Below are 17,990 nucleotides of genomic sequence, written 5' to 3'. Positions count from 1 at the left end.
AAATGATACACAATAGAATCCTCTTTAGCTCACAGTTCTAGAAATGAGAAGAAGTCCAAGAACATGGTGCTGGCACCTGCCAAGGGCCTTTGTGACACAACATGGTCAAAGGATGAGTGATTACTCATGAGAAAGAGAAGGCAAGTGACTTGCAGGAAACCCAATCATATTGATGCATGAGGACAAAGCCCTCACGATGGGATCCACTCTTAAAAAAATCACACTCTTCATACCATCATGGTAGCACTAAATTCCAACACGACTTGTAGAAAAGACATTCAAAGCTTACCACCTAATGAATCAAAATCCTGGCGTGGCATCAAGAGGTCAGACTTTAGACTCATTCTGTTCAACTCCAAAAGTCTCGGGGGAGGGGTTCTACTCACCCCTTGCAAACAGAACCATCTGGAATTGTTTTGGACAGGCAGTTATGGACAATCTGTGGGTAAAATGAATGGCAAATGAAAATAATGGAGGCATTTTCAGATTATGGTATGCAACAGAAGCAATTCCTCAAAACTCCTCCAGAGGCACTGTAAGTTGACCACTTTTTCAAGAGAAAGACTGCTTGAGAATGTAAGCGCAAGGGCTTTGGGTTACAGAAACTCATCCTCAGCAAAGGGAAAAGTCACTTCTCACCTGGTTTGCACACTTGGAGAGCACCAGAAAGCAGAATGAGGGGGGAAGGTTGTTGGCTTGCAATTGCTTCTTAATGGCAGTTGCTTAATTATCTTTAGGATGTGTTGATCCTTTTCAGGAAAGATATTAAGCCTGAAAGGTGTGAGGGAAATGAATCATCAAATATATGCTTTTTGATTGCAGTGAAATTTAGTCTTGAGTCTGAAGATTAAATGAGAAATTGGTTTAAAGCTTTTTAGTCCCTGGTGGATTGTGAAGTTTAAAAAAAAAAAAAAAAAAGCCAAGTTGCCACCTGCTGTAATTTGTCCTAATTAGCCAGGCTCACGCTGCAGTTGGGGGAGAACTGAGGCGATGGGGAAAGCAAGGTGAGAGAGAAAATCTTTCTTTTTAAATGCCCTAAATACTGACAGAGGCAGAACTTCAATACATCAACAAAAACTGTTTCACAAGATACACTGATTTGGCTCCAAAGCAGGTAGGCCAGCACAAGATCCTGGAAGCGAATATGTCTCTCTCAATTTGTTCAACTTATGAAAATTTATCTCACAATTGCTAGTGTTCCTGCTCTGTAAGCAAAGGTAAATATGCTTTGCTCCTAACCTCTGCTTTTACTGAATGTTAATACAGAGACAGAGAAATGTAAGATACTCTGAGAGAGACAGGGAATTAGAAATGGCCCTGAAATCAGCATATTTAACCTTCTTGTTGACTCAGAGGGAAAGTGAGAGTCAGGTGGCCCCAGGCACTCAAGAAGGGTCAAGATCAGAACTAGAATCTGAGCTCCAGGCCAGGAGTTGAGGACTCTTCCTGGCTTGCCTTGGGGCATGTCTGGCAAAACCTTTGCTCCTTCTGCACTTGAGCATTCTCTTCACCACCAAAACTGAAAGCAACAATATTATGTGGTGAGGCTTAAAAGCCCAACTCTGGGCTGGCATTGCCACGTAGGTTAACCCACAGGCTATGACACCTGCTTTCATCCCATATGAGTGCCAATTTGTGTCCCAGCTGCTTCATTTCCCATCCAGCTCCCTGCAGTCAAGATTTGAGAAAGAAACAGAATTCTTGGAGTGTAAAAATACTTCTTGATAATCCCACTTGCAAGTGTGCTCAACAAGAACGAGAACTGTCTTGACTGATTGGTGATGTCTGCCAAGGCCAGTGACGGGAAAGGGAGAAGGAAGCGCCGAGCCGGCTGTTATTTTGGTCCCCATCTCCCTTTGCTCGTGTGCCTTCCATCTTCACAAGGCTGTGTATGTTGCACTTCAGGCCTAACTGTTGTCATCTGAAATAATCACAACCTGGTTGGAAAATCAAATTTGAAGGTTATTTAGTCAGTAAAAATGAGGATTTAATCTCAAAAAAAGGAGGGGGGAGGAGGAAAAGCCCAATCAGTTGCCTGAGCTGGCTCATCAGCAAGCCTGAATGTGGGGGCTACGGGCTTTAGATTTCTCTTGCAGGAGGAGTATCTGCACTGAATCAGGTTTAACTAAGACGTATTTACATGTGTTTATCAATCACAATGGAAATCGAAAACCAACTTATTAGAAAGCCTGAGTAATAGTTAGCAGACTTGATTTCTATGGATCAAGGAGCTACCTTGCATCTCTACACACATTCGCACTTGGAGTGGTTCAGGGAAAGGCAAACAATGGGATTATTAATCATTCTTCTTGTAGTGGCCCTAGGATCTAAAGTTCACTCCTTAGGATATAGCAGATGTTTCCTTGGTTGTAGACATGGCATCCTCATTGCACAGTCAGTGTGTCAGTTGGTTTGAGCCTTGGCAGACGGCTCCTACTTCAACCCAGATCCAAGAAAACAATCAGGGACCATCAGAGTACAATGAATGCTAGCCAGAGCTTCCGCCAGGACATTAAAGAAGCTGACTCTTCTTGCAGTGCCTCAGAGATCTCCTGTGATTCACTACAAATAAAAAGCTCTCCGAGCCCTGGTAGACCAGATGAGCCTGCTGCAAGGCTCTGCTGAAGTTGAAAGAACTGATCAAGGTGTTAAGAGACAGGAAAGAACTGCTTTTTACCTGAGATTCCTGATTCTGTCCCACATGTGGTTTAGGCGATAGAAGGGTAGCTGGTGCACTGTATATCTTCACTATGTCCTGTTAGTCTGTGCTGCTAATGCATGTTTTTAAGCATTCATCTTTAAAATTTTACCTTTGGTAAAAAGGTAGAAGAAGTCAAATACCTCTACTGGAAATGGTAGCTCTGCCTCAGACCTTCTGCTCTCCTTCCAGACGCCAGAGCACGAAGGCCGTTACTATGAGTGTGATGTGCTTCCTTTCATGGAAATTGGGTCTGTGGCTCATAAATACTACCTTCTAAACATCCGGCTGCCTGTAAATGAGAAGAAAAAAATCAACGTTGGGATTGGGGAGATAAAGGATATTCGACTGGTGGTAAGTAATTGTGATTGGTCTGAGCAGGCAGTGACACCGAAACACAGACCAAATACACTAGCTCTTGGGTGTGTTGTCTGAAAGGAAACTCCACCTCAATATTTCCCTTTCCATGCCTCACTTGCCTCGGTTTTCTGGTCCGAGCAGTGGGAATAATAACATAGCTGAGACAGCTGAGATCAAAAAGAATTAATTTGTGTGCAAGATTACAAAAATGGAAAACAATGCAATTATTATTGCAATTATGATCACTTAAGATCATTACAGTGATTATGATAGCATTGCATAATGAAGAGCCCTGAGATAAGTGTAAGAAAAAAATGCTTTTTAACATCCCTTACCTTGCAAATGCAAATGTTAAAGGAAATGGGGATGCTTTAGATTCTTTCATTTTTATTTAACTGGAGAAGAAGAAAAACTAGGAGTCAAGAGGCTATTTTTAATCTAAAAAAGTCACACAAGAAAATATGTTCTTTCAAAGAAAATTAGAAAGTGCAGGAAAGGACACAGATGAGCATAACAACAACCTGTGTTATCTCACTATTTAGAGAAGGAACCACAGTTGAGATTTTGATTGATCTTGTAGGCTTTTTCAGCAGTATGTGGATACGTAAAATAGAAACACATACGCACACCCAGCCCTTCTTTTACAGAGGATGAGAACTTACTGTGCCCCTTGTATCTTGCTTTCTTCATTTAATGATATACTGTGACTAGATACATTTTCCGTACTTCTCAGCCCTCCGCTGTCTATGTTTTCGATAGCACACTTGCCATTCTCAACAAACTGGGCATTTCAATGACATGTCAGGAAAAATTTTGATCGTGCTCCCAGTCATCCACTTAGCTTAGGATGGGGCAATTTTTATGTCTTTTAATATATGTTTTCACAATGCCTGAGAAAGGACCAAGGGGTGATGAGGGCAGAACATGCTGTGAATATGAAAGCTCTTGACCTTGAATGTTCAGCTAACATGTTCACTTGCCAACCCCCCATGCATTTGATGGTAGAAAGTGATAATAAGGTCTGTTCAATTTCAACATTATGATTGGTCTCTATCTAGGGAATCCACCAAAATGGAGGCTTCACCAAGGTGTGGTTTGCCATGAAGACCTTCCTCACGCCCAGCATCTTCATCATTATGGTTTGGTACTGGAGGAGGATCACCATGATGTCCCGGCCCCCAGTGCTTCTGGAAAAGTAAGAGCTAACTTCAGAGCACTCTTTCAGAACTTTGCAGCACTCTTACGGAACTTTGGCTTTCCAGGGTTCCCGTGAGCCGTTATATTCTGATTGGGCTTCCTGTTTGTCCTTCAGACAAGCAAAGCATTGTGAAATCCTCGGGAGTCTTCCTCTCTCACATTTTCCTATTTTCTCTTCATCCCTATGGTGAGAATTGAATGCTTCTCTCTGATCCATGGGTCTACTCCTCACTAAGCCCAACTTTTTGGTCCACGGAAGGTCAATGCTTCTGTGGACATACTCTTTCCTTTTCCATTTCTAGTAAATTATTTCCATTAATACACAAACATGCTCAGCCATCTCCCATTTGTTACCACAACTCTCTTTTTGCTACTTCCTCCTAAGGGCATGGCATCATTTTTTATCCATATTTGTTCATGTTTCCTTTCCTATTCTCTCCAGAAGCCATTGCAACCTGTATTCATCTCTGCTACACTACTAAAACTGCACCTAATGGCATCAACAGTGACCTTCACATTCCAGAACCAAGGATCACTTTTCATTGCTTGCTCTTGTGGCTCACCATCAGATTTTAATGCACTTGACCAGATGCTTTGCTTTCAGAGAGCTTCCTCCATCCTTCCATTGGTTACTCCTCTGTGCTGATCATCACTCAGTCTCTATTACTCTTTCCTTCCATATTTCCATCTTCTTAAAACTTTAGAAATAGGCAGGTTTTTTTTGTTAGCTATGCTCATTCCCAAGGTGATCTCATATATCTGCACGTATCCCAAATTATCAATCCTCTGTTAACATTAGGCTTACATTCTCAGCCTCAGCTTCCCCCAACATCCAGATGGCAGTATGCCAGCTGCTTCCTTAGCATCTTCACCGGTATCAAAATGTGATATGTGCAGAAGATGGCACTGTTTTCCTCCCATTCCAGATCTGTCTCATTTTAGTAAATGATAACTCTATCCTTCGAGTTGTTCAGATTAGAAAGCCAGGAGTCATCCTGTGCTTCTCTCTCTCTCTCTCTCTCTCTCTCTCTTTTTTCATACTACTCATCTAGCCCACACAGAAATCTTTATCATTTTTATTACCACCATGTAAATTTAACTAACCCATCAACCCTTCTCACCTTGATTGCTTTTGAAATAGCCTCTTATCCAGTTTCTCACTTCCACCATATTTCTCCCTATAATCTATTCATGTAAGAACCTATAATCTATTCATTTTAAGGGAAGAATCAGATCATGTGTCTCCTCTGTTCAAAACTCTACTGGCTTTTCATCTCCTTTGCCCTGGCCCCTTGATGCTCTGCCTCTTGGCACCTCTGATCCTGTTTCCTATCCACTCCACTACCTACCAACCCTGTCAGTGATTCTAGGACCACTGCACTCACAGTTCTCTATAATTGCAACATTATTTCACATACCGGTTCCTTATTTCCTTCAGGTCTTTCTTAAGGTTTTTTTCATTTTCAACGTAAACAAGTTCTTACTTGTTTTGTTGTTGTTGTTGTTAAAGATAGATTTATTCATTCATTTATTTATTTATTTACTTAATTATTTTTGAAAGGCAGTGTGGAAGAGAAAGGAAGAGTGATGGAGAGAGACTTCCACCTGCTGATTTATTCCTCACATTAACACAGCAGACAGGGATGGCAGGGAAACAAGCACTTGGCCCATCTTCCCCTGCCTTCCCAGGCACATTAGCAAGGAGCTGAATCAGAGGTGGGGGCAGCCAAAACTCCAACCAGCACTAATAAGCTGAATCCACTGTGACATAATGCCAGTCCTCCCACACTAAAAAAGATGTATTTATTTATTTGAAAATCAGTTACACAAAGAGAGGGAGGGAAAGAGCACTCTCCATTTGTCTATTTTTCTTTGTAATGTTCATTCTCCATTGAGTGCATTCACCCCTGTATGTCCCTTTTCCTGTGTGATTGCAGACATCACAAGAAAAAGGCCCTTGCTCATTTTGCTCATGAACATATCCTCAGCATCTAGAACCATGGCTGGTACCCAAGTGTTTAATAAATATACGTTGAATGAATAAATCAATTCATTGGTTACGTCATTCCATTGTTTAAACTTTTTATTGCATCTTCTAGTCTCCTCAAAATAGATTTCAGATTTTCTAATGAGATATGCAAGCTTTTGCATGAGCTCAGGGTCTGTTGATTTCTCTGATGCCACATCCTCTCATTTCCTGATAAGTGCTACACATATAGAACATTCAATGCTTCAGGTCTGTCCCAGCCTCCGTGCCGCTATGCAAGCTCTACCCTCTGCTTGGAATGCCCTTTTCACTGCCTAATTTTGACTCAGCTCAGCTTAATTTCAATGGTTGTCAAAGTCTGAAGTCCTAGTAGCAGTGTTCACTATTTCCATACAGTGTTTCCTATTATGTCTTGGTTGTCTCCTTTTATCACTTTTTCACTAAATAGGTCTTTAAGAGTCAAAACTAGTCTTATTCAATTAGACATTTATAGCCCTGACAACACATACCTCATCTGTACATAATCATTGTAGGTATCGCATGGGAATTAGTAAATCAGTGACAGAAGAAGGATGTTTTGACAGGATAGGGACAATCAATAATATGCTGAGAGAAGCAGTTATAAACGCACAACATTCAGACCAAAGAGTTTATATTTCATAGTGTTTCAAAACATGTATTGTGAAACATGCCTAATTCATCATTGCCGAGGATATCATCATAATAATAAGTGTTGTTAATGACCAGGTTATTGATAACCTGAATAGGGAAGAGAAGGCAGTTATACTTGATGGGGTCTGTTTAAAAAGTCAAAGGGAACAAAACATCACAGGGAACTCTTCATCGAAGGTGGTATCAGGAAAAATAGGGAGTATTAAGGCAAAACTCAAAGGTACAGGAATGATAGCATACCATCCGCCCATTGTGCAGTGCTGCCAAAGTTGGAGGACATTCTTTCATCTCATTGTAGAAACACACCATGAATGCTAAGAGACAGATCACCTGGCTTCAGTCTTAACAAGTAGCATCTTGCTTGCCCAGTCTTCTGATGTTTGAAGCTCTGCCTCCCAGAGAAATGAAGTGGCTTTTTTCATGTTGTCTCACCCTCAGGGTTATCTTTGCCCTTGGGATTTCCATGACTTTTATCAATATCCCAGTGGAATGGTTTTCCATCGGATTTGACTGGACATGGATGCTGTTGTTTGGTGACATCCGACAGGGCATCTTCTATGCCATGCTTCTGTCCTTCTGGATCATCTTCTGTGGTGAGCACATGATGGTAAGTTCCCCTTGGCAAGTGGACAGACATCTACACCACAGCCATTCCATGCAGGCTGCTGAGCTTGACACCACCTCCCTATCTTAGGCAGATGCCAGCAAGAAAGCATATGCTAGTCATTACAGGTGGGATTCCTGGACTCAGGGCCTCCAATTGGAATTCCAGCTTTACCATGTGCTAACTAGTGGCTTTAAACAAGTTCCAAAACCACTCAGATTTTCAGCTTCCTTGTATATAAAATGAGATTTGAAAGCCTACTGTTACAGGCTGGTGGTTTTTGTGAGAATTAAATGAGGTAAGATAGCTTATACTGAGAAGACTAAACACAGAGATATTACAAGGATGATTATTTCTTGCCTGTTAGCTTCAGCTCAGCTTGTCCTATCCCCAGGAACAGGTTAGCCACCAGAGAACCTGGGCCTGCCTCTTGCCAGCTGGCAGAGTGTTCAGGTGGCCCAGTAACCTCTGTTACTGTGAAACACTGACCTCCATGGTGTCCTTGGTTTACACAGGCACCAAATCCTATTTCAGGAGGGATAGAAGGCCCTATAGATAAAAATAGGCATGATACCATCGTCACATTGTAGTCTGAAGCAGTGTGCCAGCTAGAACTTGGTCCTCGAGTCACACACAGGGTCTTCCTGGTAAAGTAGCCTGCTCTTAAATCCCATCATGGCTTACTCATAACCATCAGGACTCTCAGCCCCCGCTACACTTCCAGGGAGAGAGGCTCTTGCCTGCTGCTGTGCTTGATGTGGGCCATCTGTCCTTTACTACGAGGGGTCCTATAGCCGAGACGCCTGAAGAATTGAGTCTCTGTATCAGGTTCTGGAATCGGAGAGGGGAGAGGGGAGAAAGAAATTTAGGAGCAAGAGCAGGACTGCCAGCCAGTAAGGCTAGTCCAGAGTGAACTGATGTGAGCTGCTCCACTCTGGAGGCTCAGCTATATTTTTCAGCTTTCCTCACTTTCTCACCTTACAGACGCCCTCCATTTCTCCATTTTTTTTTCTGCTAGTGTCTTTGTGTGTCTCTTACGAATAATCATTGTGGTTTGAATAAAAATGATGAGACACTATATCTAGTTTTCTAACTAGTAAGACTCTGCCCATGCTTCATTTAGTTTTGCCTTTAATGTCTTTAAGATCACACAATTTTAAAGATACACGTTGTACATCATACAAGAATTAAGTCTAAATGAATTATTGTGTGGACCCAGAACTTTCCCACCTGAGTTCAGGGCCTTTCTTTGTGTTCCCACAGTATCAAATTCTTACTGCTGCCAGACTCTTAGGGGATAGGCCTGCTAAGGCTCTGAGTATACAATGAACTTTGCCAGCAGAGTGAACTGCTGAATAAGACAGATGTTTGTCTTTCTTGGTCCGCATTCCTGGCATCTGGCATGGTGCTTGATGCACAATAAGTGGTCAATAGGCATTGCCTGAGAGACAGTCTCACCCATAGAATTGCTCTGCTTTCCTCCTGCTTTTATTTCCTTTCTTAACTTGGTTTTCCTCAGGATCAACATGAACGGAACCACATTGCAGGGTACTGGAAACAAGTTGGACCCATTGCCGTTGGCTCCTTCTGCCTTTTCATCTTTGACATGTGTGAGAGGTGAGCAGGTGCCTGTGGGACTCTAAGCTGGAATGTCCAAGGTATTTTATCACCTGTTTCTGTAGGAGGAATATTCCAAAACAGGAATGGTCATTGGGAACCTTTGGGATGAAAGCACTGGGTATAATCACATCCCCAGGAAAAGATTGGATTTAACTAAAGAGCATAACCCTTTATACTTACAAAAATGTTTAAGCTGTTTGTGTTCTACAAACTTAATTTCTCTCTAGGTTCTCCGTGATGTTTCTTAATCAAAACACATCCCCAAGCCCTCCAGTTGCAAAGCTAAGAATCTGTTAAAATGGAAAATTGCCTTTTGCCTTTGTATTAATCATGTCTTCCTTTTCTTTGTAGAGGGGTACAACTCACGAATCCCTTCTACAGTATCTGGACTACAGATGTTGGAACAGAGCTGGCTGTATCCTTCCTTGATGGGCTCTCAGTTTTATTGCTTCCTAGAGCTCCCAGGTCCCCAAAATCATTTTCTGAGGCTTAGCTGAAGCTCTCCAAATGTGTTCAGCTAGAGCTTTGATCCTCAGACCAATGATAACAGTGCAATTAAGGCAAATAATGAAAAGAATTACCACTTGCCTTCAAGCCCAGATGAGAGCAGGCAAGGCAAGAAAGTTACAGCTGTCCCATCGGCAGAGGAGTCAGAGTTGCTGGCCTGACGGTAGCCTGACTAAATGATCAATTACACACTGTTTCCTGCAGACAAGCATGGCTATCTTTTCCCTGGAGCCACTGAGGCTCACGCCTGGGCCTTGTGGGAGAGCCAGTTTCTCAGGTGGCCTACATGAAACCACACAAAACAAGGATGCAGATCCGTGATATGCTGGCACACCATGCCAATGCTATTCATTTCTGAAACAGAGTGGAGATAAGGTTAAGGTGATTAGTTCCAAAGGAGTCAAGGAGACCTCTGGTTGGCTGGCATAAACTCTATTTGAGTCATCTTCATGAAGCAGAAGTGACAGTATTAGCTTATCCCTTTAAGGATGCAGGATTTAAATATTTCATCCTCCTGAATAATATGATAAGTGCTCTGGGAGAAAAAAGACTTTCCTTTAGAATGGGGAAAAGGTTTGTGTTGCCCTGTTTGGTGACAGCTGACTCATATGCTACCTGGGCTTGCAAATGTGCTTTGTTTGCCTCTTGTATTTCTATTATTTTCTTAGCACCACAAAAACTTTTAGATCAAACTGTGTTAGCAATATCATTGCCTTTAAGATGAAGGAGTTGAACCCACCTTTCTTCCACTACTTGCCTTCTGCTCAGCAAAGAACATGATAATGTTAAAGCAGTTTCACCCTTTGATAGTCTCAATAGGACAGAAGGCAAAAAAAAAAAAAAGCAAATAAACATCTAATTCTGTGGCATGTAACTGCATTTCCTTATTTCAGGGCACTCTTAGTCATGGGAAAAGAGAAACTGCATTGAATATCTTAATGAAGTGTACATGTTAACTCCTTATCTGTTAAAAAAATATTAAAGCCCATTTGAGGGAGAGTTGTTACAGCAGAGGGATCTGGAGTCAGGTCCCTTTCAAGCCAACTCATGCCACCCCAAGCCTTGGTGGCCCCAGTCCCCCATTGGGTCTCAACCCTCGCAGCTCCCACCTTCGCTATGTATCCTTCTGCCCCCATTCAGTTTAGTATGATTTCCTCTGGTGGCTGAGGGTCCCTGGCAATGGCTGCTGTACCCACCGCTCCAGATCCCCTCTCCACAATTCCAGATCATCCTAGTCTCATTCTAAATCCAAGGACCAACCCAGTGATTTTCAAACCTGCTAACCCTGGTTCACCAGCTCTAGAGAGAATTTGGACTCCCTAGTAACAGAAATCTTTGAAAATTTCATGGAAAATGTGTGTCACACAAAAAAAGACTGTGCATGATTTCAAATATTTCTATACCAAAATCAAGTTATTTTAATTTTATTCCCATGAACATTTTGAAATACACTTGTATTTGAACTTTTTCAATGGTTTTAATGCAATTTTCACCTAATTCACATGTTCAAACCAACATCCACTCTGTTAGTGCTTTTCCAGTTGGTGGTGCAAACAAACCTCCTAGGGCCCTGGTGTAAGGGCAGCTTCAGTAAGGCCAGGGAGCACCTCATCTCTGCATCTCCTAGCAAGTAAGGTCAGGTTTCTCTTCTTAGTTAGCATAGAAAGGAATTTTGAACACTGTTCTTTGTGATGCTGTTGCATCAGACAGTTTCTCGTTGCTGGTATTAGAATGCCAGGTTTTACTATTTCATCTCCTAGAAAATTCCCTAAAGATTTAGAGATTAAAACACACACACACACACACACACACACACACACACACGCACACACACACACACTCACACACACAAGCATGCCCAATGGGACTTGGGAAAGGTGCTCCTGCCCTAACTAGCCTGCCCTTTCCTTCACTGCACTGTCAGATGGCCTTCATCATCGTAGCTGGAATCTGCCTCTGCCTCTACTTCCTGTTTCTGTGCTTCATGGTGTTTCAGGTGTTTCGGAACATCAGTGGGAAGCAGTCCAGTCTGCCAGCCATGAGCAAAGTCCGGAGGCTGCACTACGAGGTGGGCAGATAGCTTGGCTCCTTTTGGCACTGGTACTCCATGTCTGTGACTTAGTATGTTAACACACCCCTAAGAGATTGAAAGATGTTACTTTCAAATACATGCTGGAAAATTATATTGCAAGATTTCTGGGCAAAATTTGAAGCTCAGTCCTACTAGGAGAATCATCTAAATGGCCTATCTAGATCACAGAGTTCTCTGTGGTATAAATGTGTTTCCATCCTTAGTAAGGCATGAGTTTGTTTAGCTGGTCCTTTGGCTTTAGGACAGAACGTGGGTGTATATACAAAATAGCAGATTGGACTGTAGCTGAACTGAGATTTGACTTAAGGTGACTTGTAGTCATGATCCTTTTGCTCCAAATCAACATTAAGTCAGCTTCAATCCACATGATCTGATTTTCAGACTCAAATAAATCTCCAGCAGGTGTTCCAATGGAATTGGTAATCTTTGTGTTTCGGTTATGTTCCTCATTCAAGAGAAACACTTAACATCCTCGAATTTTGAATGCAGACAACACATTCTTGATTTTTCAAGGATCCTTTGGGTTCATGCCTAAGTGGCTGTCCTTGCAGACACAGACCTAATTTCTTTGTGAAAAGAGAAGCAGGAACCACAGAGTAGCAGAGGCTTTCTGAGTGTTGGATCTGAGCAGAACAGCCCCTTCACAATAGGCATCTGTCCCTGAAATAAAGGTTTCCTTAAATCCAGTCCTCAGGAAACTGCATGCGCTTTCAGCATTTTGCCTGTCTCCAGAGTGGGACTGCCATGTGAGGAACTGTGACTAAATCTACCTCATGTTAATTAATATGCACATTTCTTTTTGTTCGCTGGAGCAGAATTTTATTACAACCCACAGAAAACTTGGATTTGGTAACTTTGAACCCTTGCAGAGAAGTATAACCAGCTTAGCAGGGAAATCAGCAGCCTCATGACATGTTCTGAATATAATTTCCCAGACTCTGCTGTCACTGTTTCCCAAGCGATAAGGGCATAGGAAATATGTGTCCCCAGCAGTTTTTCAACCACATTTACATCTACAGGAGAAATATTGCTCTGTGAAATTATTTCACTGTCACTCCTAGGGCTTTTGTTTTATAAGTTTCTTTCAAAGTAGCTATCCATAGATTTACATCTATGAGAACAGACTGGTGGTAAATGATGGAAATATTTCATTATTCTTTCTTCTTTTCCAAATAGGGACTCATTTTCAGATTCAAGTTCCTCATGCTCATCACCTTGGCCTGTGCTGCCATGACCGTCATTTTCTTCATTGTTAGCCAGGTAAGTGCATCCTAGATTTCCAGGTCAGAGAAGGATTTCCCAGGAGAAACCCTACTATGTTATGGCACGAAGAAGGGTCAATCCACTGCCTATAATGCTAGCATCTCATGGAACACAGGTTTAAGTCTTAGTTCCTTCCTGTCCAGCTCCCCAGAAAAGCAGCTGAGTATAATAACCTCAATGTTTGGAACCCTGCCACTCAGGTGGACCTCGATGGAGTTTGATGCTTCTGGCTTTGGTTTGGCCCAACCAAGGCTGTTGTGGCCTTTGGTGGATGACCCAGAGAATGAACCATCTCTCTCGCTCATTCTCCCTCTGTAGCTCTGTCTTGCAAATAAATACGGATTTAAAAAACAATTCTAAAGAGCTGCAGGGGAAAGGGGTAGAAAGGATAGTAATCTGGACAGCTGGCCAAGCCCTTTATTCAGATCTCTCCAACACGGAATTTGTCAGCAGCCAACCACATAGACTGACTTTCCTTTCAGGATAGCCTTTTGGGAGGTAAATCTTTTAAGGAAATTGAAAGCCTACAGCTACACTGAAGTACACATTTCACTTGCTGAAGAGAATAAACTTTCAAGCTCTGTAGCACAACACTAGCAAGTATGAATTTTATTGAAGCCATATCCAACATGAACATAAGTCCTTTCACAGTCCATCAGCCATTCTTCGTGATAATTATTTGGCCATTTAGACATGAAATGTAATCAAAATTTGCCTTGGTAGAAGTTCATCTTCCCTCTGGGTATTTCCAAAATTAATCATTTTGCTAGACTTGAATCTCTATACTTATAATGATAATAATATGAAACATTGGTAATTTGCTTTGGGAAGTGGAAAGTACTATTTAAGTGTAATATGTGTCTGACATTTATTTGAGCTTCATAGAAATCTATTGAAGTAGGTAGGGCTGGAATTTTTACCTCAGTTTGCTAGAATATGAAATCTAAAGCCTTTAGAGACATTTCCCTTTTATATTACTCTCCAACTGGAACAGGCATTGGACGGAGACTGTGGATGGATCCCATAACAGTTGTAAGATAAAGTTTCTTATCTGTAAAATGGATTTAAGAATAGTGGCCCCCTGTAGAAGGTTGCTGTAGGCTCCTGGGAACTAGTAGTTGCAGAGTGACTGGAAGAGCCTCTAAAACACTATAAGCATTCTTATCTATGTTCCCTGGAATAGCAGCAGGGTTGTGTATCTCACTTACGTGTATTCAGTAAGTTTGCAACAAGCACGCAGACCTGACTCTTGCTAGAATTTTGTCGTCCTTACATTTGGCCAAGATGGAAAATTTTATTATTTTTAAGATGCATTTATTTGGTTTGAAAGGTGGTATGATAGGGGAGGAGAAGAAGAGACAAAAGGAGTTCTTCTGTCACCTGGTTACTCTCCATCTGCAATAGCCAGGACTGGACTACAGCAAAATCAGGAACCAGCAACTCCATCCAGGCCTTCCATATGGAGGGTAGGGGCCCAAACACTTACACCATCTTCTATCACTTTGCTAGGTGCTTTAGCAGGAGCCTGGATCAGAAACAGAGCAACTGGAACTCCAGCTGGCAGCTTTTACTCACTGTCACAATGTCAGCTTCAAACTAGACTAGTCTTGGGACACAGCTGGCTCCATTCTGCTAGCAAGCATCTCTCTACTACAGGTGCTCCTGTACTTTTTTGACAATCTAAAAGGCTATGGTCTCTTCTTAGACTGATTTTATTTCTTTAAATGGGTGATCTGCCGTCATTGTTTCAAGAGGTAGACAGGGGGGCTGCATCCTCATGGCACAGTAAGTTAACTCAACACCTACAATGCTGGTATTCCATATGAGTATCAGTTTGAGGTTCTGCTGCCACATTTCCCATCCAGCTCCCTGTTAATGTGCTTAGAAAAGTAGCGTAAGATGACTCAAATGCTTGCATCCCTGCCCCTACATGAGAGACCTGGGTAGAGTTTCAGGCTTTGGCTCTGGCCTGGCCTAGCCCAGGCTAAATGAACCAAATAATGAAAGATCTCTCTTTCTCTGTGTGTCTCTCTCCCTCCTGCCTCCCTTTTCCCTCTGTAACTCTGCATTTCAAATACATAAAATAAGTAAATGTTTAGAGAGACAGAGAGGCAGATGCAGAAAGCCCTCGTCCACTGGTCCACTCCCTAGATGTCTGCAATGGCCAGCACTGGGCCAGGCTGAAATTGGAAACAGGAATGTAATTTCCCAGAATATACATTGGCAGTGAGCTGGAATGAGGAACTGGAACTCAAACCCACACACTCTGATATAAGGTATGGGTGTCCCAAACTAACAACTAGGCCATAGACCTGCTCTGTACAATATTTTAGATAAATAAAGTAATTACATTGAATTTCAAGGGGAATCATGTTTGTATTTACAGTCATACATTCTTGTTTTAGACGTAGCATGGGTATTTTATATATGCAGCTATACCATGCAGGCATTATTTGTTGAGAGAAATCTGGGTTGGGGTTTGTTTTCTGCAGTCACTGCTCAAAGAAACACTTACTTTGGGTCAGAGACTAATGAAAATAAAGCTACAACTTTTTCCTATTATACTTCATGAGTTCCTTGAATTGTGTGCCCAGCATTCCAAGTTAGGAGTTATTAAGTCCCATTTGTTTTGTGTGTTAGTGTGGCTTACTCTACTGGAGGCATAAGTGAAATTGAAGAAATACACACCGACAAACCTATATGTCTTCATAAGTTCTAGTTACCACATGTGTTTAGCTCTGTAACAGTGCTGGGTTTGTGTCAGACTGTTTGTTTATAAAACCGTAGAAACTTCGCTCTCCACTCTAAAGGCAGCAGAACTATTTAAAATTCTGAATGAGTCTTTTATTCAGAATCCCATATTCACACAAGTGTGTCTAAGGCCTTGGCAAAATCCTTCCTGAGTGCAAAATGCTTTCTGGTTCCTGGAATCCCTTAGTAATGAACCCAAAGATGTGCGCAGTGCTGCAGTGCCAGGTCTGCAAGGCTGAGGGGTCACAGGAACTTCCCATGAGAAGCAGAAGCTCAAGGAAGACAGACTGAAGAATGAGAGACTGTTCCCAAGATAAATGCTTAGGAAGTCAGACAGGAAGTATGCTTCCTGCTCCCCCTGCCTGCTGCTGCCCGCTTTAGACAGCGGCACTCATTTTCCCACACCTTCCTCTCCCTCACTTCTTATCTCTGCAGAGAGGGCCTTTGACCTCACGTCAAAAGCCTCAGGGTGGCTGCAGGTTGCCAGGATTTAACCTTATACATGTTTAATTAGTGTCGTCTTTAAAGCAATGAAAGCTACCATCCACCGAGCATCATCTGTGGCTCTGTTTTGGAGAAAAGGATTAATTCCATTGCCCCAGTATTTCCTAACATGGCTCCAGTCAGTGATTGGCTTTTTATATCTGCTGTGACAGTCAGCCTGGAGTGGATTTCAGTTCTAAGGGGGTAGCAGTGAGGCCTTTTGAATTCCATTAGCTGCTCACATTCCTCCTGCTGAGTTTTTTTTTTTTTAAGTTTATTTATAGACATCTAAGACATTTTCCAGCCTAACTCACAGTATCCCAGGTACTGTATTAATATAGTCATCAGAGGATTTATTTTTTAATGTCATTTTGGAATGTCAGAGCAATGAGCTCACCTGAAAGGAAACCTATTGGGTAACTTTTTGAAATGGATCCCAGCCTTAGGTAAAAGGAATGTACTTAAACCCCCATTATATTCTCAGGCTCACTGGGAGAGCTTGCATTTAAGCCCCATGAAATAGAATGCGAGGGGATTGCGCCAAGATATTGAAGAGCTGAGGCCAGGAACGAAAGGCCCACGGGAAACTGTGGAATGCAGTGACCTTGAGGCTTTACAGCTGGGGACTGAGGTACAGTCTTTTAATGCCTGCCATTTTAATGGCCTTAGTTATAGCAACGAAGAGTGATACATCACACTCTGGTAAAGAAAGAGGTGTTCCATGGGGAGGGGGCCACAGTCAGAAACAGAACTGCAGTGCAGGGAGGAATGTCACCCCAGGTCACAAAGGAGAACCCAGGTGCCTGAAACTCAGGTCAAGCCACAAGCTACGAACTCCCAGAGCTGCAGTCCAGGCTCTTTTGTGTGTGTGAGCCTTTCATCCTGTGATTGACAGAGGAAGTGTTTCCGGTGAGAGAGCCAGTGTCTGGGACTTGGGAATCTTGTTGCGAAGTGGAATGCTGGTTGTCATGACTGCTGGGCGCGAAGGGATTTGAGCTTCACTTGGCTCCAGGAGTGTCAGTTGTGCAAATGTGAAATCAGGAAACACAGACTTTTGAGAACAGGACTTCTATCAGAGGATGAGATTATTTATTAGGGGATGATTAAAGCTTTCTGGTTTTTCTTTCTGAAAGTCCAATTCCACCTTGGTGTAAGGAAGAGTTTGTGCTTAAAGGCCTGCGCTGTGGAGGCATTCACTAGCGTTGCAGTGGGGCCTAGGAGTTTAGAGCTCAGGAGGTTTCAGGCATGAATGATTGAGAGAAGACAGGAAAACACAACCTGGTCTCTTAACAGCGGAGTTAAACAGTCTACACAGTTAATTTTTGCAACTCAACTCTGCCACAGCAGGAAATAATACATTTTCAGATTATAAATTCAGCAGGTGGGTAATTCTGCAGTTGCATTCTAAACAGCATGCCAGTGTCCTGGAGCAAACAGGAGACGGGGGCATGGATCTATTTTCTCAGCTGGACTCCGTTCCGAGGTATCCTTCCTACCATAACATCTCACCTCAGCGCATTTTGCCTCACACTATACTTTGCATAAAAATACGCTTTATTATGCCTTATGTTACCGTGTGTCACTATAATGCACAAATTTCTGAGTCCGTGTTGTATAAATAATGTGTTTTGTGTACAATGTGGTGAATTTCCAAAGAAAATTTGGTGTCACACTTTATGCTACCTTTAGAGACCCATCCTGTTTAAAATAGTTTTCTTTTAGGATACATTAATTTCTACTGCAAGGGCAGATTTAC

At 42.3% G+C, this 17,990-nt stretch overlaps 1 protein-coding gene across 2 annotated transcripts in view; it reads left to right on the top strand.

Moving 5' to 3' along the window:
• The window catches only part of WLS (Wnt ligand secretion mediator), a 111,140-nt gene that overhangs the window by 78,749 nt on the left and 14,401 nt on the right, over positions 1 to 17,990 (top strand). For both annotated transcript variants that reach the window (XM_040987204.1, XM_040987205.1), the window contains 7 exons: positions 2,891 to 3,052; positions 4,117 to 4,253; positions 7,353 to 7,521; positions 9,038 to 9,135; positions 9,490 to 9,553; positions 11,570 to 11,713; positions 12,914 to 12,997. In XM_040987204.1, coding sequence (XP_040843138.1) covers positions 2,891 to 3,052; positions 4,117 to 4,253; positions 7,353 to 7,521; positions 9,038 to 9,135; positions 9,490 to 9,553; positions 11,570 to 11,713; positions 12,914 to 12,997 — 858 coding nt within the window. The remainder of the gene's footprint in view (positions 1 to 2,890; positions 3,053 to 4,116; positions 4,254 to 7,352; positions 7,522 to 9,037; positions 9,136 to 9,489; positions 9,554 to 11,569; positions 11,714 to 12,913; positions 12,998 to 17,990) is intronic.

The sequence above is a fragment of the Ochotona curzoniae genome, unplaced genomic scaffold (genome assembly GCF_017591425.1).
Source record: "Ochotona curzoniae isolate NIBS_2020 unplaced genomic scaffold, NIBS_Ocur_1.0 contig_4612, whole genome shotgun sequence".
In the NCBI taxonomy this organism is placed as follows: Eukaryota; Metazoa; Chordata; class Mammalia; order Lagomorpha; family Ochotonidae; genus Ochotona; species Ochotona curzoniae.
The sequence above is the reverse complement of the archived record's forward strand: the minus strand, read 5'-3'. Positions and strand labels throughout refer to the sequence as shown.